We start from the raw sequence: 24,591 nt of genomic DNA, 5'->3' as shown, positions 1-24,591 counted from the left end.
AGGCATCCTTAAAGGACCAAAAAAATTAAATCATTTGTTTCACTTACCATATTATTTTTTAACCACAGTGATGCCACTGGGATGTTCTCAGGTACCAAAGTATACCAGATCATCTCTTTCAGCATGGAAACCGATGTGGTCTAAGTGAGCTGTGAAATGAACAACATGTTCTACTACCCCTCTCCCCAAATGATGATTGGTAGTTAAGATTCAGGGCAGCCAAAAGAAAATACCTTTTCCACACACACACTTAGTTAAACTATGGAATTCTCTCCCACAAACGGGAGTGATGGCCTCCAACTTTAAAAGTGCATCAGACCCATTTAACGGAGGATAAGGTTATCAATTGCTTGCTCATATGACAATGACTATGCTCGAATCCGTCTCCACTGTCAGAAGCTGTATGCCTTTGAATACCCATTGCTGAGAATGGCAGGTGGGAAGAGTGCTGTGATGCTCAAGTACTGCATGAAATTTGGTTAGCCACTGTGAGAACAGAGTGCTAGACTTGACTGGCCTTTGGCCTGATCCTGCAGGCTCTTCTTATGTACGTAGTTGCTAGCGTCAACAGGACCCAGGACCAGACAATACATATCAAGATCCTCAGGATCCACAAGTAGTCCTATATTAACCTTACTGGTTTTTAACCAGTTATTTTAAGCACCGATCCAACTCTAAGCTGCCCCAGTTTTTCCAAATCAGTAAATATATGGATCAGTAGGCAACTATTGATATAGACTGGACATGAGAGAGCTTTCCTTACCCTGAGTTTTTAGCCAAAAGAAGACCAGCAAGTCATGTTTAACATGAGATGTTAGTTGCCTGCAGCACGGTCTACGGAACTTATCAGGGAGCGACAATACTCTGAACAAGACCTTTTGCCTTCTGTCACTTAACATCTAGGGTGATGGAAGAGAAAGCTTTATGTGCTGCCATTGCTAGCAGTAAATCAGGGGTTAGGAACCTGTGGCCCTCCAGCCCATGTTAAGATTCGAACTCTGATCAACGTCAGTCAGCACGGCCAATTGTTTGAGGATGTTTTGAGTTGCCATCTAGCAACATCTGCAGAGCCACAAGTTCCCCATCCCTCCTTTAAATATTAATTTTAAAGTGGGCTATGCCACAGTATCCTATCTTTGGTGCAAATAATTTGCAAGGGTGTTGAGAGTTGTTTGGTAGGTCCCCTCACAGAACTACAATTCCCAGCATCTTTTGAATGCTTTAAATGTGCAATGTGGATATGACTTCTATCTCTTAAAGGTAAAGGTAAAGGGACCCCTGACCATTAGGTCCAGTCGTGACTGACTCTGGGGTTGCGGCGCTCATCTCGCTTTATTGGCTGAGGGAGCCGGCATACAGCTTCCGGGTCATGTGGCCAACATGACTAAGCCACTTCTGACAAACCAGAGCAGCACACGGAAACGCCGTTTACCTTCCCGCCAGAGTGGTACCTATTTATCTACTTGCACTTTGACGTGCTATCGAACTGCTAGGTTGGCAGGAGCAGGGACCGAGCAACCCCGTTGCGGGGATTCGAACCGCCGACCTTCTGATCGGCAAGTCCTAGGCTCTGTGGTTTAACCCACAGCACCACCCGCATCCCTCTTCTATCTCTTAGCATAAACCAAAGTATCTTGCAGGCCGGGGGGGGGGGGAGGAAAAATGTCAGCGAGCAGAATGCTCATGTTTCGATAACAATTCAAGAAAGAGCAATTGCAGAGGGAGAGAACCCGTGGATAATTCTTAACAGTTCATAACCATCTGACCACCCACAGAAACGGACGTTGACTATGCCTCTACAAGCCTTTCAGGGTTGGCCCTACCACTTGGCAGAGTGAGGCAGCCATTTGGGGATGTCATTAAACGTCTTCACAGAGCTCATGGTTCAAGCTATGGAACTCGCTAGCACATAATGTAGTAATTGCCACAATCGGGATGGATTACACAAATCTGTCGTGGGTGAGAGTGAGACCATCGATGGCTACCAGCCATGATGACTTCTACACTGCAAATTGCACGCCTCTCTGAATGCCAGTTTGTGGGAATTGCAGGTGTGGAGAGTGCCTTCGTGCTTGCAGGCCTTGCATTGGCATCTGGCTGCCCACTGCGAGAATGTGGGCAAATCGGTTCCAGATGCGCTTGCAGCTGGGAGGAATCTGGCTTTCGAGCAAGAGCACAAATGCACCTCGTGAACACACGTCCTGTTTGACTGCTGGACATATTGTCATTTTGCTATTTCATGTTGATTGAGTGCATCAAAAGATATATACATATATAGTTTTGTATTACTGTGCCATTCACCACTTTTGAGAGCCTTTGGATCAAAACGGGTTATGTAAACAAACCATCACATGACCAAACAGCCTGCGGATGCTGGCCTCATCCTGCAGAGCTCTTAACATTCCTGAGAAAGGCAATACGTTGCATTGTTTACTTATTATTATATATTTTTACTGTCAGGGACGGGGGGGGGCGGGTTAACCCTGGAGCTTTTTTGGCCTTGGTCACTGAGGGCACCATTTGCAAATACTGCTGCTTTTTAGCCAAGACAGCACAAATATTTTTGGCTGGGCCATACTGTAAAGCCCTTTATTCAAAAACAAAAGAAGGAACAACCACAGCGTCGAACTTTTACTCCTCTATCCGATAACTGACGGGCGCTCGTTTTATAACGTGCGCGTGAGGGAGGAACAGGCCGCCCGTCACGTGACGCCGGAGCCGCGCGCCCCACCCACCCTGCGCGTTCCCCTCCCATTTCCCTCCCTCTGACCTTCTCCGCCCTCACCGCCTCCTCCTCCCCCCCCCCCCCGTTTCCCTCTCGAGCCGTCCGGCGCGCGCGCTCGCATTGCCAAGTGCGCTTGCGCGGCTCCGCCCTTCACTCACCCCTCCCCACCTCCTCCGCACGCTCTCTTTTCCCCCTCTCTCTCACCCCTCCCCTCACGCTGCCCGCCTGCCTCGCGCGCGCGCCCCTCTCCCCCAATCGCCGCCTTGCCTCCGGGGCTATAAAAGGAGCGGCCGGCCGGGGTTTCCTTCCTCAGTCCGCCGCAGCGGCGAGTGGCTCGGGCGTAGCTGAGGAGAGGAATTGAGAAAGAGAGAGAGAGAGAAAAAAAGAGGTCGAGCTGCGGTAAACAATAAAGACGACGACGCCGACGACGCCGTGCTAACTCGAGCCTGGTTGCTGGGCCTTGGCTAAGGCAGCCGGTCTTGCGAGCGAGAGTGCTGGTCCCTGGCGGGGTGTCGGCCCGGCCGCCCTCAAGCCCAGACTTCTCCCGCGCCTGCCCTGCGGCGCTCCCCCCCACCGAGGCCCGCGGCCGCCCAGCCCGGCGACGCCATGAGCTCGGGGACGCCGTACATCGGGAGCAAAATCAGCCTCATCTCCAAGGCGCAGATCCGCTACGAGGGCATCCTCTACACCATCGACACCGACAACTCCACCGTCGCCTTGGCCAAGGGTGGGTAGGGGGCCGACGAAGACCCCCCCTAACAAGCGGAGGGGGGGGCGGGCGAGCGCGCGCGCGTGCCCGTGTGCGCGTGAGGGAGAGAAGGAATAAAAGGGGGTTTGGGGTGGGTTGGGGGGCGCCAGGAGAGGCGGTGGGTGGGGCCCCCATCCTCTTGCTCTTCTCCCCCCCCCCAAGCAGAGAAGCGGGTCCGACGTCGGAAAAGTCGCGTTACCTCGAATTCTTTGCTTTTTCCCTTCCCCCCTCCCTCCCTTCCTCCTCCCTCCTCCAGCGTTTTCCTTTCTTTCATTTGCAGGGGGTGCGGTTTGATGTCTGCCTTCGGCGGGGGAAAGGAGGGAGGCAGCTGAGCTTTAAAGGGGGCGTGTGCCTCCCAAATAGTCCTAATTTGTTTGCTCGGCGGTGGGGTTTTTTTTAAAAAAATGGGAGAGGGGAAAGAAAAACAGCAACCCAGAAAAACATGGCTACTCATAGATGGAGGAGCTGTTGCTGCTGCTGCTCTTGAAATTGAGGTTGAAGGGCCTGGTGGGAAGCTGGAAGGAGAGGTAGGCATTGGGGTGGAGAGCAACGCTTCAGCCTCCTTTGCAAACAGTCTTTGCTTCTTTCCCTCCCCATTCGCCCCCCCCCCCGCCGTCTCCCCACGGAGAGGCTGTAAATGGCTTGCTTGCAGTACTGCCTTTTCTTTTCGTGCAAACCCCGTGGTGCTAAAAGAGAAAAGAATGCAGAGTTGATATTTATATACTTTGCCATTAGTGGGGAAGATTGCAAATTGCAAGCCAGACAGCGCAGGGGGGGTGGATGTCTGGACAAGGGAAGAGGGTGCCTTAATCATGAGGGCCTTGGGGGTTTTTCGTTTCTTTTTAAACAGTGTGTGTGTGCATGTTTCCCAGGCTCTTGGCTAGACTTGTGCCTAGGTAGCAAAAGGGTCCCCTTGCATGCTGCATGCTTTGTTCTTTAATACAAGTAAGGAATATAATCTTGGGCTACCTGCATCTTCTACCCCTATAGGACAGCCTTTCTCAACCTTGGGACTACATCTCCCATCATCCCCAGCTAGAAGGGACCAGTGGTCAGGGATGATGGGGTTTGTAGTCCAACAATATCTGGAGACTGAAGGTTGAGAAAGTCTGTTCTATAAAAACAGCCTTTGTAGATGCTGCAACTCCTTACGACACACTTCCTACCTCTTGCTGTTTCTCACAGAAGAGTAGGCGAGCTTCTTAATTCTACTTGCATAGGCATCCTGCTGACTTTGAAGAGAAAGATGAACAAACTGGAGGCCTTAAGTTGCATACTCTCTGAACAACTTTGGCAGCTGCCTTTTTCCAGTCTTGCAAAGCTCACTTTATGGGAAGCAGCTGTGGTGTGGAAAATTTTCTGTTCCTATATTTTTCTGTGGAAAATTTTCCCATATTAAAAAATGTGGTGCTTTGTGAGAATAGATAAGAGAAATTTGATGCCAGCTACATTGCACAGTTTCAGTGTTGTGAAACTTCATCAGGAAGCAGGGCCGGTTTGGGGGGGGGGAATCCATGTGCAATACCCATTCTCATGTTCTGGTTATCTGTAAATTGCTGGAAGGAAAGTACACATCATCTAAACATGTTGAATCTGATTCAGATTGGTTTAGGGCATAGGTAAATCAGGAGTGAACATTTTATGGAAAACCCAAATTAACTAGGAGGAGAATGTGTTCTGCAGCCTTTGTAGCTTCTATATGTAGGTTTTGTTATTGTTTAGTCATGTCCGACTCTTCGTGACCCCATGGACCAGAGCACGCCAGGCACTCCTGTCTTCCACTGCCTCCTGCAGTTTGCTCAAAGTGGACTTACTCTGGAAAAGTGTGCCTCAAAATCCAGGTCTCTGAGGGTACGCTTGGGAAAAGATGGTCTTTTCAGCTTCATTTCATCCACTTTGATCTCTGGATCGTCATTTTCTCTTCCCGTTCTATCTTGTCGTTTTTCAAGACTTTGCATGAATAGCTGGTAGTAGAAATGAGAATGTCTAGTCTCCTGTAAAATGCCAAGTATGTAAGGGCACTACTCTATTCACCTGGAGGCCCTCATGTCTTTGACTTGGGGAAGATACGTGGGTCATATTTTCTTTCTCACCTCACTACTTTTGAGAGCCAGGGAAATGTCTCCATGTTTCCCCTTCACTTAATGGGTTGGGGTGCCCCTTCTAAGCTTTAATAGCATGGGCCTGGAAAGCTTCTCTGGGGCCTTTGCCTTGATAATGATGAAAGTGACCTAGGTTCCTGCAGCTGATGTCTGAGGGGCTGCTTTGCCTCCTCCTATCCATCATTTTGTTGTAATAAAAAAAATTCCTTCCAGTAGCACCTTAAAGACCAACTAAGTTAGTTCTTGGTATGAGCTTTCGTGTGCATGCACACTTCTTCAGATTGTGTCGTAAGGAGTTGCAGCATTCGTATCTGAAGAAGTGTGCATGCACACAAAAGCTCATACCAAGAACTAACTTAGTTGGTCTTTAAGGTGCTACTGGAAGGAATTTTTTTTATTTTGACTATGGCAGACCAACACGGCTACCTATCTACTACTGGAATCATTTTGTTGTGTTACTTTCAATTTCTCCAGCTTTTGGAATCTGTAAATGGAAAAGGGGATTGTAGGTTGTTGCAGGTGATTGGCACACTAGGTGGCACGGGCATTTAGCTTGTGGGTCATGCCTTGGGGTGGCCCCAGCTTCATCCCTTTTCTTTCTTGGTAAGAGACAGTTATACCACGTTGAAGACAGCTTTTCTCATAGCAAGGTCTCTGAAAGCCTTTCTTCTCACAAAGGGATGTATGTTTCTCTGCTGCTAGAGCCGAAGAAGAGAGCTTGACAAACCTGGCTGGGATGTGCAGGGTTTAAAAGCTAGGTACCTGGCTGCACTGGGGGGGGGGGGCGGACAGTGAGCTGCATGTATACTCCATTCTACTTAAATTCCCCACCAGCTTCTTGGAGCAATGTAGTCTCTTAATTAAAGAAATATGGTAGACCAGATGTTAGCCTTATGTTTTCTTGTCCAAGGCTAAGAAATCCCTTGTGTGTCTTAATACTAAAGCCCAGCAGCCAAGCAACAGGAGTATTTGGGGGAAGGGAAAATAAACTTTTTTTAGTGTAGCTTATCTGATACCTGATCTTGCTATGCTTGATTCAGGAGGGAGATGGCTGTCTGCAGCAGCCAGCCATTGTTCTCTTGTATAGCTTTGTATGCTGTCTGGCTTCCCTTACCTTGCAGGCAGTTGGAATGAAGCCCCACCTCCTTCAGCCTGTATGTCTGTCTCCTTTAAAGGTCCTCCATCCTGCTGTCTTGCACTGCTCCTGCCTCTTGCATCAGCCCACATAAAGTGTGATTGAGGACTGATTCTGCGTTCTTTATAGATTTGATATGCACTCAATTGTGAACTGCTGTCTTCTGCATTTAGCTAAATATCAAGCTCTGTCTCCTCTCCAGTTCCCTAGTATAGGATTAATACTCTTATGTGCATCTTGTTGAAACAGTAGCTGGCTGAAGCAGAGTCCTAGTCCCTCGGATCTGTTTCTGAATTAATAACGCTTCAATTGACAGTAAGCAGTTGTGTTTTGAACCTGAACTTAGGCTAGATTTTCTGAATTCCTTCTTGGTTTTAATTTAAGCCAGTTTAATTTAAGCCAGAATTCCTACTTGGTTTTAATTTAAGCCAGTCTCATGGTGATAAAGAAACCATACATCCTAGGTAGTGTCTAGTTTAGGTCAGCAACTCATTTTTTTGCAAGAACATATTTTGAATATTGCATGGAATGAAGGGCAAGCAATTTGGATTCACCTGAATATTCTTCTGCAGAGACAGGCAAAGGGCTCTTTAATATTTTCCTCTGCTGCTTGACCAGCAACAGATTCTTTGACTGGAGGCAGTGGATTTCCACACACCACCACAAATCTAGGCAAATGGAAACGAACAAGTAAGGTGCTTAAGGAGAGAACCTGTGTCAAAAGTGTCTTGCAGTTAACACTGGGCTACGTTAAAAGAAAATCTATACTCCTTTCTCTACTTGCTAGTCTGGAAAAAGAAGCTCATGTGCTTAACAGAGGAGGGGCAGGCTGGATTTAGCTCCCCACTTCCTGCGCCATCAATTGTCTGTTCTTAATCTTTACATAGCAGGACCACAGCTTAGTAGTAATAGTAGAGCACTCACTTTTTTAATGCGTAGGACACCCCGTTCAATCCTTAGTATCTCCAGTTAAAAGGATCAGGCAGCGGATGATAGGGAAAATCTGTCTGAGGCTCTGAAGATCTGGCAGAGTAGACAACACTGAGCTAGATGGACAAATAGTCTGATCTGGCATAAGGCAGCTTCCTATGTCCCTAGGGAGGCTTATCCTGGGTAACCTTTGCATTGTATTTTGGACATACCATGCTCACAACTTTCCGTTGCGAAAATGCAACGCTTCTGCAGCACCAGGAAGTGTCTACTGCAGATAATCCATAGCAGTGTTGCTGGCCACCACCTCCTGCTTCAAAAAGTCCTCAATATTGCCTACCTATGGTCAAGAAATCTTGGCTGGCTTTGTTAGTCTACTAAAATGTTAATTTGAATGACTGCCTACTGCCCAAGAGGGGGAGAACTGTGTCTTCCGGCATAAATGCTGAGCTAAAATGCAACAAGTGATCCTATGCCTTTCTCCGCAGCTTAGAAGAGAGATGGGAGCTTATATCCCTATTGCGCTAAGACTCAAACAGCAAGAAGTGTTGCAAGTATCTTTTGAGAATCAGTGTAGCATCAGTAAGGGCACATTTCATTTCTCTGTGCTTTTGAAGAAAACATGTAGGAGGCTGTCCATGTGCTGCTTCACACACAGAAGGCGCAGTGTCAGAAATCCCCCAGACATGTTTTGTGACTCTCGTGGGTCCAATTTAAGACCATGTGGAGATCTCTGTACGCCAGGTTGGCAATTGACATCTCCATTTGGCTGGCCCCTTCAGCTTTCTAAAGCAGGTAAGCAGAAGAGCTTATTTGCTGCAGTTAAATCCTGGGCTTTTCTCCAAGGAGTACATGGTTCACACCCCCACCCCAGTTAATTCCACATGGTCTTAAATTGGACCCACGAGAGTCACAAAACATGTCCACGTGGAGATTTGAACTCTGATCTCACAGGTCCTACTCTGACACACTAACCACTACACTACATTAGCTTCCTAGAGTATGTCTGCTATGGGACAGCTATATCAATCAAGTAGATCAATAAATACGGGGAAAGCAAAATGTCACTTAGATATGGATCTGAAATATTTTCCTTGAAGCTTGAATTTGTTTCGTTCTGGATTGTTTCATTTGTTGTTTTAATGTGTTGTAAACAGCTTTGAGATGATACAAATAATTATTCCATGTGGCAGGGGGGAATGGCGCATTGGCATTCCATTGTGGCAGCCGTAACCTAGGTTAAAGGTGCCATTTGGTGATTAGATTGTATATCTGAGTTTCTAGCACTGAGAAACAGAAACACAACACTTGGCAGAACAAAACATACTTACCAATATAAGTTGGTGTGAATATATGGATCCTTGATATCAACATAATCCCTTGAACAGACTTAATTTTGGGCCTACACAAATACAGCATTTCTTGACCTATACTTACGGTAGTAAAGAAATTTTATACTTCACATATGCCCCTGCTCATATTTTTAATTCCTATATCAATAATACCATTGGCAGCTGGCAGAGAATTATGCACCAACATTTTGTCATATTTTTATCTTCTTGTTTCTTCAAGAAGCTCAGAATGGTGCTGACTTTTATTATCTTCAAAAAAACAAACAAAAAACCCTGTGACATCCACTGTGCTGTGTGTGACCAGCCCTAGGTCACCCAGTGAACTTCATGGTTGAGAGAAGATTAAACTCATGCTGTTTTAGCTGGTCATAGAAGCCTAAAATTGTAGAGTTGGAAGGGACAATGAGTGTCGTCTAGTCCAACCCTCTGCAATGCAGGAATCTCGACTAAAGCATCCATGATAAATGGCCATCCAATTTCTGCTTAAAAACCTCCATTGAAGGAAAGTCTTCCATCTTCCAAGGGAGTCCGTTCCACTGTCAAGCAGCTCATACCATCAGAAAGTTCTTCCTGATGTTTGGTTGGAATCACCTGGTATCTTGGAAGACATTGGTTTGGGTTCTGCCCTCTGGAACAGGAGAAAACAAGCATGCTCCATGTGACAGCCCTTTAGATATTTGAAGATGGTTATCATATCCTGTCTCCTGTTCAAGCTAAACATACCCATTCCTCATAAGGCTTGGTTTCAAGACCCTTCATCATCTTGGTAGTGCTCTCCTCTGCACAAGTTCTAGCTTGTCAGTATCCTTAAATTGTGGAGCCCAGAACTGGACACAGTGTGGTCCGACCAAGAAAGAAGAGAGCAGGACTAAGTTCTGGTACTTCCCTTGATCTGAAGCTGCCTAGAATAACATTAGATTTCCCCCCCCTGCCATATCACACTGTACTCTTAAGGGTTTTCAGCTTCCTGCTCAGTCTCATAGTTCCTTGGTTTACGTCAAAGGCTGTGTCTGGCAATATTGTTTGTATCCACAAGAATCGGAAGAGGTTATGGTCACAGTGGGCTTTATAAGACTTGGCAACTTCGGTCACATGAACCTTTGCACCTGGAAGACAGGACACCTCCTGTGACGTCCTGTTTCCTCCGCACACTGCTGCCTCTGTCCTCTGCAGTATGGAGCCACTTAGTACCACCACAGGTCTCTACCTACTCTGGGGAGTGGCAGGAATTGTTCTGTATGCTGTACCTTCCACAGCCACCTTGGTGTAATCTGACTTCTGCAACTGCTATCCTTGCTCTTCTGGCCCAGAATCTGTCCGAGGTGAGGGCATGGAATCAATTTTGCAGCTCCAGTGGCACAGCATGACTCCTAACAAGTCCTGCTTCTGTGTGTCATGTTCCTCCAGGGGTTTGTCTCCTGCAGTGCGCAATCTTCCTCCTCTCTGGGGGCACCCCATCTGTGTCGCTGTTCCATGACGGTCTACTCTGCTCTAAGCTTGCACTTGCTGCAGGTGTAATTATTTTGCGCATTCTCGAGCAGGAAGACAAACATGGCAGGTCGCTGCAGCAGCTTCTCCACTGTCCATGTCTCTTGGTCCTACAGGCAGCGCAATACTGCACTCTGGGCCATCCTCACAAACAACCCTCTTTACAAGTCCTTGTCAGGAGCTCCCAGAGACTGCAGCCAGCTAAATACAAAGGTTTCCCCCTAATAGTTTGGAGCTTTTATTGTTGGCAACACAGCTACCTTTACTTGTTTTCTCTGATTGAATCATTTTAGTCCTTGCTGCGGTTGCTACTGTGCTGCCTTGTTCTCTGATCACCAGTAGCCAAGCAAAACACACCTCTTCTATCTCTAAGGCTCTAGTCTCGGTTCTCAGCTCTGCCTGCTATCTGCAGCCAAGGATATAGAAACCAAGTTCTCACTGTCTCCCAAAGAAGGGATTCTTTCTCAGTAAGTTGAAGTGGGAAGAAGACTGCCCAGTATTGGCTTAGTTAGAAGACTTGTGCATAGTTCTGGATGGTATAGTGAGGAGTATCATGAACATGTAAATAGAGCTCTGACAGCCTTAATCCTCTTCGCAGCATCATATTTATGTAAATGGGAAGCCTGCCAATAGCTGCGTCGGAAGCTTAACACAACTATCTGGAAAATGCTGATTTTATTCAGTTCACTCCAACATAAATGTAACTGCTCTGTAAAAGGGAAACTTGGTACTATTAAAACATGTGTAAAACATTATTGGTTGGGTTCACAAATGTGTTCATGCAACAACCCTCTGGCATTTTTGAAGGTCTGGTTTGAGGACAACTGTTCTAGAGTAACTGTTCTTTCTCTTGGCTGCTTGAGAGACTCCCTTTAAAAAATTATCCTTTGCTTCCTTTAAATCATTGTGACCTGGTGGACTTACCAACACAACTTTTTATATTCCTGTGCCCTTTCTGCTGAGATGAGAGAGGCTTGAATTTAAGGGAGAATGAAGTGATAGATGTCTTGTACGATGCTGTTAATGCTTTCTGCCCCCCCCCCCTTTCTCTCCTGCCTCTTAACTGAGCTTCCTTTTAACCCTGTGCTATGGTCTCATTACTGCTCTACAAATTACTGGGGAACACAAATCCTGTGCGTTGAAATGTGGACTCAATTTGACTAAATTGCTGAGCCAGGCTTGCTTATACAAAGCAAACACAATGGGGTTATATAATAATTTATTATTTATACCCCGCCCATCTGGTTGAGTTTTCCAGCCACTCTGGGCGGCTCCCAATCGAGTGTTAAAAACAATACAGCATTAAATATTAAAAACGTCCCGAAACAGGGCTGCCTTCAGGTGTCTTTTAAAAATAGGCTAGCTGCTTATTTCCTTGACATCTGAACAGAGGGCGTTCCACAGGGTGGGCTACTGAGAAGGCCCTCTGTCTGGTTCCCTGTAACCGTCTTGCAATGAGGTAACCACCAGAACGCCCTCGGCGCTGAACGATGGGGGCGAAGATGCTCCTTCAGGTATACATGGCTGGGGAACCTGTGGCCTTTCAGAAGTTTGTGGGCTGCTGTCCTGGCCATTGACCAGTCTGCTTGGAGCTGTTGGGAGCCTGCAAACACCTGAAGGTTCCCCATCTGTGTTCTAGAACCTTGACAAATGTTGTTGTCCTTGATACTAAAGACTGATCTCCTTTCCAGTATTTCCAAGTGATTCATATTTCAGAAAGCTAACAAATACACAATGAATTAACAATCAATAGATCAGAATTCAATGTAATAAAATGCCTCATCAGGATTAAAAGGCCTGGGGGGGATGTCTTTGCCTGGAGTGAAAAAGATACTGATAAAGAGTGGGTATTGGAGGAATAGTAGTTGCATATTCAGAGGACTTCCATCCATTCCTCTGTAATAGTTTTGCAACAGCCAGTTTGTAGTCCTGCTCTATAATGCAGTGCAAACAAGGGGGAGTCAGGAGGTGGTTTTCAGCATCAGTCACCACAAGTACCAAGAGTTGCTTGCACTGGAATTGTTGAAGGGAAGAGAGCTTGCCCCTTGGACAAATTAGGATGTAGCAGGCAAGGTCAAAAGAGACGTCCCAGCTCCAGTCCTCAGAATTGTAGTTCCAGCAGATCAGGGGAGACCCTGCTATCAAATGCGTTTCATAAAGGCAGTATAAAATGGCCTGTTGTCTTCCAAGTATTAACATTAGTACTTTTTCTTTAATGTTCAAAGTGCGCTCTTTTGGAACTGAAGATCGTCCCACAGACCGTCCTGCCCCTCCAAGGGAAGAAGTTTATGAATATATCATCTTTCGAGGTAGTGATATTAAAGATATCACTGTATGTGAGCCTCCAAAAGCGCAGCATAATCTCCCCCAGGATCCTGCTATTGTCCAGGTAAGTTATTTCATCTGAAACGCCAGTGGTGGCTTCATCCAGCAGTTGAGCTTGGCCCCCCTTGTGTCTCTTAATTGAATTATCACTATTGGAGGTTTTTTTACATTTCCCTCTGGCCTTGCCGCCCACTGTCCCTCCTCTCCCAACCCACTTTGTGTGCATCTATAACTGAGGATTACAATTCATGCATTTGAAGTGGGACTCTCAACCACAAAATCTTATTATACCATAATATTTTTTAGTCTTTAAGATGTCACAAGATTGTTCTGTTTGTTTGGTACAACAGACAAGCAAGACAGCCCCTCTGTTTACCATTTCTTAGATTCCAGTTAGGCTATTCCCCCTATATTAAGAGTGTTTGTTCCTTTGTGAGTGCTAGCTCTCACCCCCCCCCCCAAAAGGTATGATAGGGTAGCAATCAATTCTGTTCCGTCCCCACCCTTGTCCGGCTTTGTTTGCTGACAACCTGTGCATTGTAGCTGTTAACCTACAAGGACCTGTGCTATTTTGTAGTAGTGATGTTAAACATTCTGAATGTTAAAAAACAACTGTACCGGCATTGAATATTTTTCTACCTCCTGTCCGTCTTCATTTTGCAGCCTTTAACTTTATGCACTCCCCAGGGAGGTTCGCCTGGAGCCTTCATTATACAGTGGTGCCCCGCAAGACCAATGCTTCGCAAGACGGAAAACTCGCTAGACGAAAGAGTTTTCCGTTTTGGAGGTGCTTCGCAAAACGAATCTATGGGCTTGCTTCACAAGACGAAAATGTATTGCGAGTTCCTGCTGGTTCCCCCCCCCCTTTTTCTAAGGCGCTTATCCGATAAGCTGCTAAAAGCGCTAATCCGTCAATGGGCTTGCTTCACAAGACGAAAAAACCGCTAGACGAAGAGACTCTCAGAACGGATTCTTTTCGTCTTGCCAAGGCACCACTGTACACTTTTAGGCACCAGGCAAAAACATTCCTCTTTAACCAGGCCTTTGGTTGATTGACACCCAATGCCCTTTTAATATTTTTCTTGTTTGTGGGTGTGGGGTAGGGGGATTATTGAGTTGTTTTTGTTTACATTTATGTATTTTGTTTTGTTTTTTCATATTGTGTTTTTATCCTGTCAGCCTGTGACCTGTGGGTATAGGGTGGTGTACAAATTTAATAAATAATATGGTGTTCTCTCATTTTGTAGTCTTCTCTGAGCTCTGCCTCAGCACCCTCCTTTCAGCCACACGTGCCTTACAGTCCCTTCCGAGGTATGCCGCCCTACAGCCAGCTTGCTGCCAGCTCTTTAATTAGCCAGCAGTATGCAGCTTCCCTTGGTTTAGGTGAGTACTGTAACAATAAACTGATATGTCTGCCTGGGCTGTACCACTCCAGATTGCAGCTGGAGATTCGCAGGGAATGCTGTTCAGTTTCCAGAATGGGGGAGACTTCTGTATTGATTGGAGAGAGAGAGAAGAGGCTCTGAATGTTTTTGTTTTCCTTCCCGTTGGGAAGAATTCCATCACGTGAGTCTCCTCCTGCTGTCTAAAGTGGACAGCCCAGACATTTGTTTACCACCTGCAGTGAGAGCTAAACTGAAGACGTATATTGTGTGTATTCCTCAGTTGTTAAAAGCACGTCTTTTCAGCAGCCCATGTCTTATTGGAATTAAGCTTGATTTCTTTGCTTTAGCTGCTGACTAGAAACAAGCTAGCTTTATGAATTGAATCTTGTAGGAGTCCTCCACCTTGGGAACGGCTGCTCATTCTGTGGTGCAGCAGACCGAACCTGGATCAGAGCTGATACCTTTGGACTAATCCCAGCTCATTCATAAACTCCTTGTGATTCCTCAGCTGTAAAATGAGAGTAAGGGTGTCATCTGATCACAGCGAGTGAGAAGAAACTGTACCGGGTTTTAAGAACGTTTAACTATATATTTTTTTTCAGCAGTTAAGTTTCCAGCTTAACTGCTTTCCATTTATCAGCTGAAAATTGGAGAGGAGGAATCCAAGGCAGTATGTTTGGACAGTTGCTTCCATTTTAGGTGCTTATTAGCAATGTAGGTTATTTAAAGGCATTGATAGGCTGATTCCTAAGTTGTGTGATGCAGAATGTTCTTCTGGTACCAATATCTGTTTTGTTCCTGCTTAAATTCTCCCCAGTCTCAAAACTGTAATAACACACACAGATCTTGAGCCATCTTTCTTTCCCAACTCACCTGGATAACTCCTAGTGCCTTGTGTCTTATTGGTATCCCTCTTTGCTTTGTCTTTTCCCCTCCTGTCTTTCTTTTAGAGAAACTGGTAAGCCCTCCAGCATCAGCAGCTGCTTCCAGTCCTAGCACTTCTTCGTCTCCTCAGCCAGTTTCAGAGCCTGACTTGTCATCAGAGCCACACCTGCTGTCTTCTAAGGGTAACAGCAGCTTGAGGATTCCAAGTATTTGGAAGAACTGCATGGTGTTTTCAAAACCATTTTGTCTTTTAACCCCCCCTTCTTGCTCCTGAACAGAGTTAACCTCAGCAAGGATTACAGCAGTAGTCTTTCTGAAAACCTTGGTGCATTTGCTTCTGCTCCAGGTATTTGATTGGTGGACGAAAAGGAGCTTGAGTTCTGGGTAGTGTTTTAAATGTTGAGGCAGAACTAGCTAGAGGGAAGGCAGCTAGTGGCGTAGGAGGAATCCAGTGAAATGTGGGGACCAGGAAGCAAGGAGGCTGGACAGTGATCACTAGTTAAGTTCAGAAACCCTTCTTTGAAGGCTACAGCATGGAGCTTCCGGAAGAGTGCCTGCAAAACTATGATGATCAGAAACGACAATGCAAATTGAAGTTCAAGGAATTGAACCTGTAAGCCTAGAATACTGACGGCTTATAGGACATGCATGACACCAAGCTGTTGTATAGCGGAATGTCTTGTCTGTGGATGACTGGCTGGCCTTGGATAAGATTTGGGCTACTCTTGTGGCCTTTTAAAATGTGTTGGTTTAGAGATTCTGGCTTGAGATTGTGCTACAAATATCGGATGCCAAGGTTTCGCAAGAGGAGAGGAGAAGTAACTGCTTGGGGGGCAGGGAGAGGGTGTCTGCTGAGAATGGGACAATGTTCAAAACTGCATGAAGGAATTTCTGCTCAAAATTTCTACAGTAAAATTTGCCTGTGAGGGCTGCGTTGCATGTTATGCTTTGTGTGGCTACTAAGCTGTTCTCTTGCATGTGTCTTGTCCGTGGCTGTGCATTGTCTGTCCAGCTTGAGAACATAATTGACGCTTGCTAGGCAGGTTGCATTTCCTTGGCATGAATTAACTTGGGGTTTTTTTTAGAACAGAGGTCTAAGGCTCTGCAAATGTCTCTCTTGGCTGCAAATCTAATCAAAACTGCTTTTCTGAATCAAGGATTCTGGGGAAGCTTATAGGGGGCTTGAGACTTAACAGTAGAAGCCGTCTGAATATCGTGCATCATACATTCAGGGGGATAGTCAGTTGTGACAGGTTTGTTGCAATATTTCCACATGGAGGTAAGTTGTAGTTGGCGCCATCAGATTTTCCTCTGGTGATGCTCGAGTTTGCTTTTTAAGGGCTCTTCAATTAATGGTACGCATTGTCCCTTGGCTGCTTTAGCAAGAGGTTCAAATCTGCATTCTTAATAAAAACAATTTGGTCAAACTGCGCTGAGACTAAACTTTACACTGAAGTGTTTGGGTTGCGTTTTGGTGGCAATTTACCTTGCCTAGTTGCTTTTAGTTACAGCATGATCTAGCCCCTAAATGCCATTCTAGTGCAAAGCTAAATATGCACAAGGGACAGTGCTGGAACATTTAATCTCAATTCTGGGAGGCAAGAGGGTGAGCTTTGTACGTTGGAACAACAGGACTATACAATCATCAACAAAAAAGAAAATTCTGCACCCAAACTACTATGTGTGCTTTTTAGTTCAAGAATGAAGGCTTTCAAAAGATTTTCACATTTTTGAGACAAACTTTGGTTTCCACTATTGTTTTACGAGATTTTCTCACTGTTAAGAGGTTTAAGTGGTGAGATGGAGTAACGAGTTTAGTACCTGTTGAGTGGCAGAGTTGTGCCACATGTCTGCTAGCTAACGAAACTCCTGCTGAATTTCTTTCCCCGTCCCCCGCCCTGCAAAGATTCCAGACTTCACTGTGTCTGTCAACTTGGTTTCAAGCTATGTTAACCCGGGTGAGACATTGGGAGCCATTTTCAGAAACAGGGATTTAGTGGAGACCCAAATACTTTATTGGAAATATACAAACTGCCTAAACATTTTCTTACAATCAAGCGGTACATAAATTTTGCTAGATAAGTAAAAAAAATAAAATCTACTCACGGTTCGTCTCTCTTCTATACCATGAACAGCCATATTCTGCACCTTAACCAAATAATAGTTTTTGTGGATTTGCTACTACCGGGTAGCAGCGTGCCTTTGCGAGGGGAAAAGCCTGTTTAAGTTAGTACTTTTTCAGAGCAATGTGAGGTCCAAGGCACATGGGGAAGTGAAGGGCTGATAGGCCGCAGAAACCATGCAGGTGTGCTAGTTTTCTATGGATTATTGGCTACTAAGTACCTCTTTGAAATGTGTGCTTATGCATGAGGATCAGAACATGTGTAAACCATGTGGCTATGTAGAAGGCTAACATCTGTGATAATGCATGCAATTTAAACTAGTTGAACACTCCTGGTTGACACCGAGGGTGGGACATTTTGGACCTGTGGCCAATCGCTACCTTCCAGGCCTTGGGGCTCTTACCCAGGCCTTATCCCTCATTGGCCCTGTTCCACACCCTCCTTGAGTGTTCTTGCTTGGCTGGAATGGGCCCTTGAACTCGGATAATTTATGTAGCTTGCTTGTCTCAATGGAGAGGTGTGTTTGTGTAGAAACTAGTTTACAGTACAAGGTAAAGGTTACATTTTTCACTTCAGCCTGTGAGTACTCTCACTAAACATTTGCCTAGATTTCCGTCTGGGGCCATCTTGTTCAACCTGATAGCTGTCAGTTTGAATGCTTCTCAGTGGTGAATCTGACTTCCCAACATCAGTTAAAAGGAAATTTAGATTCTATATGTATTTTATTTCTATGCTATTACTCTCATTTCCTGGACTGGATTAAAACCAAGCCGCCATCTCTCCTGAACATAGTCTCAAATGCAGGAAATGTATTCTAGGTGAAGCCCCTTTTCAGCAGAACTTTCTGTTCCAAACTCTTTTGGCAGGATGTGAGACTAGTTCCAGTTCAGAACCACCACCGTGAATCCTGACAATTCCTTGGTTTCCCCACAGGAGCTGCTTTTCCATCAGTTCATTCAGTGCGCAAAAGTCCCATGGTGGAGCAGGCTGTTCAGACGGGCCCCATTGAAAACTTGAATCCCAAAAAAGCTCCTCCAATCAAAGTCATTCCGGCAGTCCAGCGGAACATGCGCCAGATTCCACAAAGTAACAAGACAAGTGGTACAGAAATGCTTTCTTTCAGAAATATGTCAGCACTGTTAAAACCGGGTCTGAAGTCTGCTTCAGCTAACATCTGCTGATACCGTTCAGCTTGTTGGTTTATATTGTTGAGTTGAATAGACTTTCCTATTTTGCCTTAGATACAGTTGAGCCAGCGCCTGTTCAAATGCAAGGGCAAGTGAATGATGAGAATAGAAGGCCTCAGAGGAGGAGATCAGGTATGTTACCTGACTGTAGATTTTTCCACACTGAATTGCCTTCCTGTGTGTTACCTCTGTAGGTGTAAGATTGGGCAGAAGAACATGGATTAATGCACCACTGATTCTAGAACAAAATGGCATTTGATAATGTCATGTCTAGAAAGGAAAGCATGTGGATAACTGGCAAATCACATCTTTGACCCACAAGACCCTGAGGTCTGTCTAGTTAACATGACTTAAGCAATCCAAAGCACAGACCATCGTCAGTCCATTTGAAAATGTCAAAATCCAAGTTGAAATTTCTTGAGTTATGAGCCAATTAGTATGCCTGAATGGCTACTCTAACTTCCAGTTACTTGAAAACTTCACAATAGCAGTTCAGTAGCAAAAGGCCTCACTGTGTTACAGCTTTAATTGAGAAGGGGCCTGAATTGTTGAATCCTAGAAGTTCATGAATGGGTAAATTCAAATACTGGGTGTTCTGGTGTTACACACCAGTATTACACTCATAGGCATTCAAGTAGCAAATAGCCAGAGCAGCTGGGCTGCTATAATTATCTCCACAACAGAAGTATAATGACAGGTGTAGCATCACTCCATGGTCACATGCAAGGAACCTGGCCTGTCTAGAGCCAGGGACACTCAAGTTAGGAAGTATTCTTCTACTTCTTTTCAGGAAACAGGAGAACCAGGAATCGCTCCCGAGGGCAGAATCGACCCACTACCGTGAAAGAGAATACAATAAAGTTTGAGGGCGACTTTGACTTTGAAACTGCAAATGCGCAATTCAACCGAGAAGAGCTGGACAAAGAATTCAAGAAGAAGCTCAATTTTAAAGGTTTGCAAGTTCGCTAATGTGTGTTCTTGTTGTGATCTGGATGCCAGTTCCTCCAGAAATGGGTGAAGGGCTGAGGACAAATGGCAACGTGGTTTGTTCATTGCGCACGGATGTGTTTTTCCAGATGAGAAAGTTGAGGCAGGAGAAGAAAAGGGGGAGCCTGCTGTGGCTGCTGAGAATTGCGATGGCAATGCAGATGAAGAACTCCTAGGGCCCAACTGCTACTATGACAAATCCAAGTCTTTCTTTGACAACATCTCATCAGAACTGAAACAAAGGTTAGTTACTCATGGATCTTAGAACCTCCGCTTTATAGATTCATTGGCTTTCTAATCATAGTCCTCAGAAGTCCACGGTTCTGTTCATTTGGGCATCCCTTCCCCCACCCTCCCTGGTCAGGGAGCTTGTGCTATATCAGCTTGTGAAGTTGATCTGAGGCTGAATGTTCAAAATCATCGTCGTTATCATATTGAAGAGTAAATTGGTACTCTGTCCTTAACTGTGCACATCGTTCAAGGGAACGGTTTGCAACACCATCTTGGGAAAAACATGTACAGTGGTACCTCGGGTTAAGTACTTAATTCATTCTGGAGGTCCGTTCTTAACCTGAAACTGTTCTTAACCTGAAGCACCACTTTAGCTAATGGGGCCTCCCGCTGCTGCCACGCCGCCAGAGCACAATTTCTGTTCTCATCCTGAAGCAAAGTTCTTAACCCGAGGTACTATTTCTGGGTTAGTGGAGTCTGTAACTGGAAGTGTATGTAACCTGAGGTACCACTGTATTATGATTGGGAAAACTGGTCCTTTGTTCCTTAGTTCAAGGCGTACAACGTGGGCCGAAGAACGGAAGCTCAACACAGAGACGTTTGGTGTGTCTGGGCGGTTTCTCCGTGGCCGCAGCTTTCGTGGGGGATTTCGTGGCGGTAGGGGGTCTGGAGCTGTGCGGCGAAGTCAGGCTCCTCCCAGAGTGGGCACTGGAAGAGTGTGAACCTTGCAGGCAAGCTGTAAAATTAAATTATCTTTGATTCTGGGTCTGGAGTGCTTTGGGGCATTCTCTGTATCAAGTAAATCAAATTGTCTACCCGGTAAAATGAATTTGTCCATCCGAACCAGCCAGTTCAGGATCTTCATGGCAGTGAAACTGTTATTTGTCCTGTGATTTCTTTGGAGAAAGGATAATAAAATGCAGGTTCTGGCTCAGCTCTTGGCATTAAGGGAAGCGTGACATAGAAGCAGCTCTCTGCTGTCTATGTTTCTAACCTGCTCCTAGAGAACCAGGTTGGGAGGCAATAGGGAAAATGTTCTCATGGAAATGTAAAATGCCTGTTTTTCTTTCTGTTGTCCAGGTTCTCAAGCGTGTTCTGTTACGATGTGTACATAGGAAGGAGGTAACAAGCAGACCTGCTGCACTTAAAACATGGGTGAATGGAGTGATATGTCCACAAGCTTGTACTCCTGACGGCACTGCTGCTTCTGTGTCAAAGCAGGATTGGCGCACTGGAGCAACTTGGACAAAGATGCGTGCTCACTTAACCACCTTTACCAGGAGTCTCTTCTTTTTTTTCCTTTAAGGTAGCACAAGGAACTTGTGCTGCTTCTAGGTTCCAAAGGCTGCTATAGCTGAACACACAGAACACCTAATCTGTTCCCTGAAGGAGATGAGACAATTCTAAATTCTTCAAAAAGCGAACCAAAGCTTGTTTGAAACCAGCAACCTCTTAATCTGTGGAACAAAGATTCTGCTGGTCTCCTTCCTTCTGTTGTTTCTGATTTCTTTCTTTTGTCTTTTCACCATTCACCCTCCAGGTTGACACAAATCATTTTGATGTCTAGAAACGAGTTGTAGTGCAACAAGTTGTATGTAATGCGGTGATGGGAATTGTCGCTGATCATGTATCTGTAATTCTGGGTTCACCACGTAAATGTATAGTTTCTATGGGGAACTGTACAACAAATTTTCTTGAGGTGCTGGTCACCCCTCCTGTAGGAATGCTAAGCAACTAAGCTGGCCAATGGCAAGTGCCGTTCTCCAGCCCCCCCCCCATATTAGCCTCCTCCTCCTCCTCCCATGCTGCAGTGAAGCTTTCTCCATGTAAGGAAGGCTACACATTATGGGATACCCATGCAGCAACTCTTAAAAAGGAGATTTGAGATTTTACCCCACCCTTACTTAAAGGGGGGAAAAAAAGTTTAAGCTTTTGGTTAATAGTCCTTTTCTTGGAGAAAGAGCAATACATGCTTTGTATTCTTGGAACACGAGTAGGACTTCGAATCCTCAAAATAGGGAAGGGGAACCTAAATGGAACTTAGGAAACCAGCATGTTCCAAGTCCGCCAACCGATTCCCTCTTTCCCAAACTCTGTAAATAGTTCAGGTCTTTTTTTGTTTTTAAAAAGAATTTTTTTGGGGGGTTGAAAGGTGGGTAAGGAGGGATTATAAACTCTTGCATGAAAGTGGGTTAAGCCTGTAGGAATAGGCATGTGTCCCTTTTTGTTAGCTATAGGAATGTTTTGTTAAAAGGCCTCTTTTGGGTGTGATTTATTCTCTCCCACCCTGTTTCATGGCTAGCTTTTTCAGTTCCTCCCTAGGTCATGCATTCACTTACGTTGTTATAAAAGCTTGGGTTTATTTTGTAGGCCTTTATCATGGGCTGCTTTATGGAGTCATGTAAATTGTAATTACAAATAAACATGTAAATGTTTAATCCTCGTTTTGTTGGCTAACAGTTTTCTGCAAGGTTTTTGCTTCTAATGGAAACATCATCGGTGTATCTTGACAGTACTAGCAAAGCTTGCTAACCATGGATGAGAGCTGGCTTCATACCAACCCAAAGTAATAATGTTCAGGTTTAAGCAGCTGTTGAATTTAAGAAGCTGGGAGGAATAGAGAAGTTGGTAGAGTGGGCCATTGGGGACATTGCAGCACGCCCCATTTCTAGGAAGATAGCTCCCCTCCTGGTGAGAGAATGTGGGACATGGGGGAAGGAGAATGTCGGAGAAAGAGGGAAATGATGCCTTAGGAGGGACCCATTCCTTGGATGATGACCCACTATCTTCCCGTGCCAATGATTCTTCTTCAGGGAGTAGAGATCTTGGTAGTGTGATTCAGTCACTGGGAACATAGAAAGTTGGGTGTGTGAAATGTATACAGACTGGAGGGTGAATTACCTTCCTGTCACGATGGTTGTGGTTGTCACACTGCCTAGTGCTAGGAAGGAGCCAATAGTCATGGTGCACATTGGCATGCATGAGATCATGGAAGCAAGTTAGGTTGCTAGGTAGGATGTTGAAACCAGGACATCCAAGGTAGCTCTTCTCTGAAATGCTGCTTCTCCCCCCCCCCCCCCGAATGCAGCACCAGATAACACAGGCAGAGCTTTATAGTCTCAACAGTGTGAATGAGACACTGATTTTGGGAAGAGGGGTTTGGATTTCATAGGCGCTGGAAGAGCATTTGGGGACAAACCGGGCCTGTACAAAAGGAGTGGGCTCCACGTAAACCTGGATGGAAGCCAACTGATTGCTGGTGGGAGGAGAGGAAAGCCAACAGGAGCCCAGGAGGGTCTGGTTTGGAACAAATTGTCTGCCTGGGTTGATGAAAAACAATGGTAATTTAACTGGGTAAAGGTATAAACCTAGGCATTGAAAGTGCCAAATGGCAATTCAGAGGCCAAAGCACCGCAGGCCAAAACTGCCAAGAGAATCTGAAGAGAAACACTATCTAAAAAAAAACGCTAATTCTAGAAGCCTCCAAGCCAAGACGGGCAAACTGGAGTACTTGATTGATTCTGTGGGCATAATGGAAACTTGGTAGAATGGAAAAAGCCAGTGGGACACGGTTATCTCTGGATACAAACTCTATGGGAAGGACATGGTGGCAGTGCTAGTGCTCAGTACGTAAGAGGGCATGGAGTGAAGCAAAGTAAATCATAGAATCATAGAGTTGGAAGAGACCACAAGGGCCATCGAGTCCAACCCCCTGCCAAGCAGGAAACGAAATAACAAAGGGAAGACTTCTTCACAGAACCATTGTGGGTGGTGGTACTGGGTCCCAAGTGTAATTGAGTTCTGGAGGTTTGCTAGTGTTTCCCCCGAGCAAGATATTCCGAGAGATCTTGAAATGATGAAATCAAGCAAGCATCCAAATGAGGAAATGCAGCAGCCCTTACAGACTACCTAAGTGTTTTGACAGGAGTAAAATTTCTAGATACATTACTGTGTCCTAGAACAGTTTGTCATGGAACCAACCAGAGGGACATTGACCCTAGACTTAAAATTAAGTAGCATGCAAGTGGCATTGAACGAACTAAGAGTTTTAAAAACAAGTTCAGCTGGGCTGTATACCACTGATCAGGTAAGGTACCATGAGAGCCAAGAGTCATTTGATCAGTGTGGCAGCACCTACATTTCGTTCTACCTATTGAGATCAGGCAGGTGCAGTCAGTACTCCTTGGCACCTGCTAGTAACATTCTTGCTTAGTCAAGCCTGCCCAGATGCTTAGAAAGTTGAGGCAATTTTAAACTTTTGTATGCTTTAAAGGAGGGTTGTGAAGTTTCTCTTGCTTTTCCCATTTCAAGTGGTGTACATATTTTATTAAATAAGATAATGCCACAAGCGGAGTCAAGGAAGCTACTAGACAGGAAAGCACTGGAATTCTTGCACGGGAGAGAGGTAGATGTTTGTCATCTACCTGCTGGTGACACTGAAGCACAAATCCAACTGCTATGGACGGGAGATTGTGCTTTATATTTCATTACAGTCTAATAATTCTGTGAAGCAAGACTATCCTCCTACATTGCAGAGAAAGTCCATGACATTTTACCTAGTTTGTATGAACCCTAAAATAGGCTGTTCTTTCAACCTGGCTTCATTAACAAACCACCACTGACCTTTACTTGTCCTATGGTTTAATCCCTATTGCTTGATTGCGATAAATGGCAGAATTAGAGGACAGCCTGCAAGCTTAATAGAGAAGCTCTAAAAATTTTATTATTAGGAGTAGAAACAGGGCTGTTTATTGTCATGGAAACATGTGACACCTAAGGCTGGAAGTTGCTTTTGCAGGGAAAGGTATTTGTGGAACTCGAGGTACCCATCTATACCATAAAACTGTTTTGACAGGAGAAACATGTTGCCCATTAATGATGTACATACCAAACCCACCTGTATAGAAGTGAAAGGATAAGGCTGTGATGAAGAGAAATGCCATCTACCTAGGACAGTTCAGGTTCTCAATCATGCAATCTGGAGATGC

General features: G+C 45.2%; 1 protein-coding gene across 4 annotated transcripts; it reads left to right on the top strand.

Moving 5' to 3' along the window:
* The first annotated feature begins 2,820 nt into the window (after window positions 1-2,820).
* On the top strand, window positions 2,821-22,041 carry LSM14B (LSM family member 14B). 4 transcript variants are annotated; one of them, XM_083509774.1, is made up of 10 exons: window positions 2,821-3,452; window positions 12,706-12,869; window positions 14,053-14,188; window positions 15,141-15,257; window positions 18,132-18,299; window positions 18,440-18,517; window positions 19,176-19,337; window positions 19,462-19,615; window positions 20,154-20,334; window positions 20,684-22,041. In XM_083509774.1, the coding sequence occupies exons 1-9, from the start codon at window positions 3,332-3,334 to the stop codon at window positions 20,323-20,325; spliced, it is 1,272 nt and encodes a 423-aa protein (XP_083365900.1). In that variant the 5' UTR covers window positions 2,821-3,331; the 3' UTR covers window positions 20,326-20,334; window positions 20,684-22,041. The 4 variants fall into 4 exon arrangements, with proteins under 4 accessions (XP_083365900.1, XP_083365902.1, XP_083365901.1 ...); XM_083509776.1 differs by lacking the exon at window positions 15,141-15,257 and having other exon boundaries at window positions 2,855-3,452; XM_083509775.1 differs by lacking the exon at window positions 18,440-18,517 and having other exon boundaries at window positions 2,855-3,452.
* The last annotated feature ends 2,550 nt before the right edge of the window (window positions 22,042-24,591 follow it).

The sequence above is a fragment of the Podarcis liolepis genome, assembly GCF_965112155.1.
Source record: "Podarcis liolepis genome assembly, chromosome: 6".
NCBI lineage: Eukaryota > Metazoa > Chordata > Lepidosauria > Squamata > Lacertidae > Podarcis > Podarcis liolepis.
The sequence above is the reverse complement of the archived record's forward strand: the minus strand, read 5'-3'. Positions and strand labels throughout refer to the sequence as shown.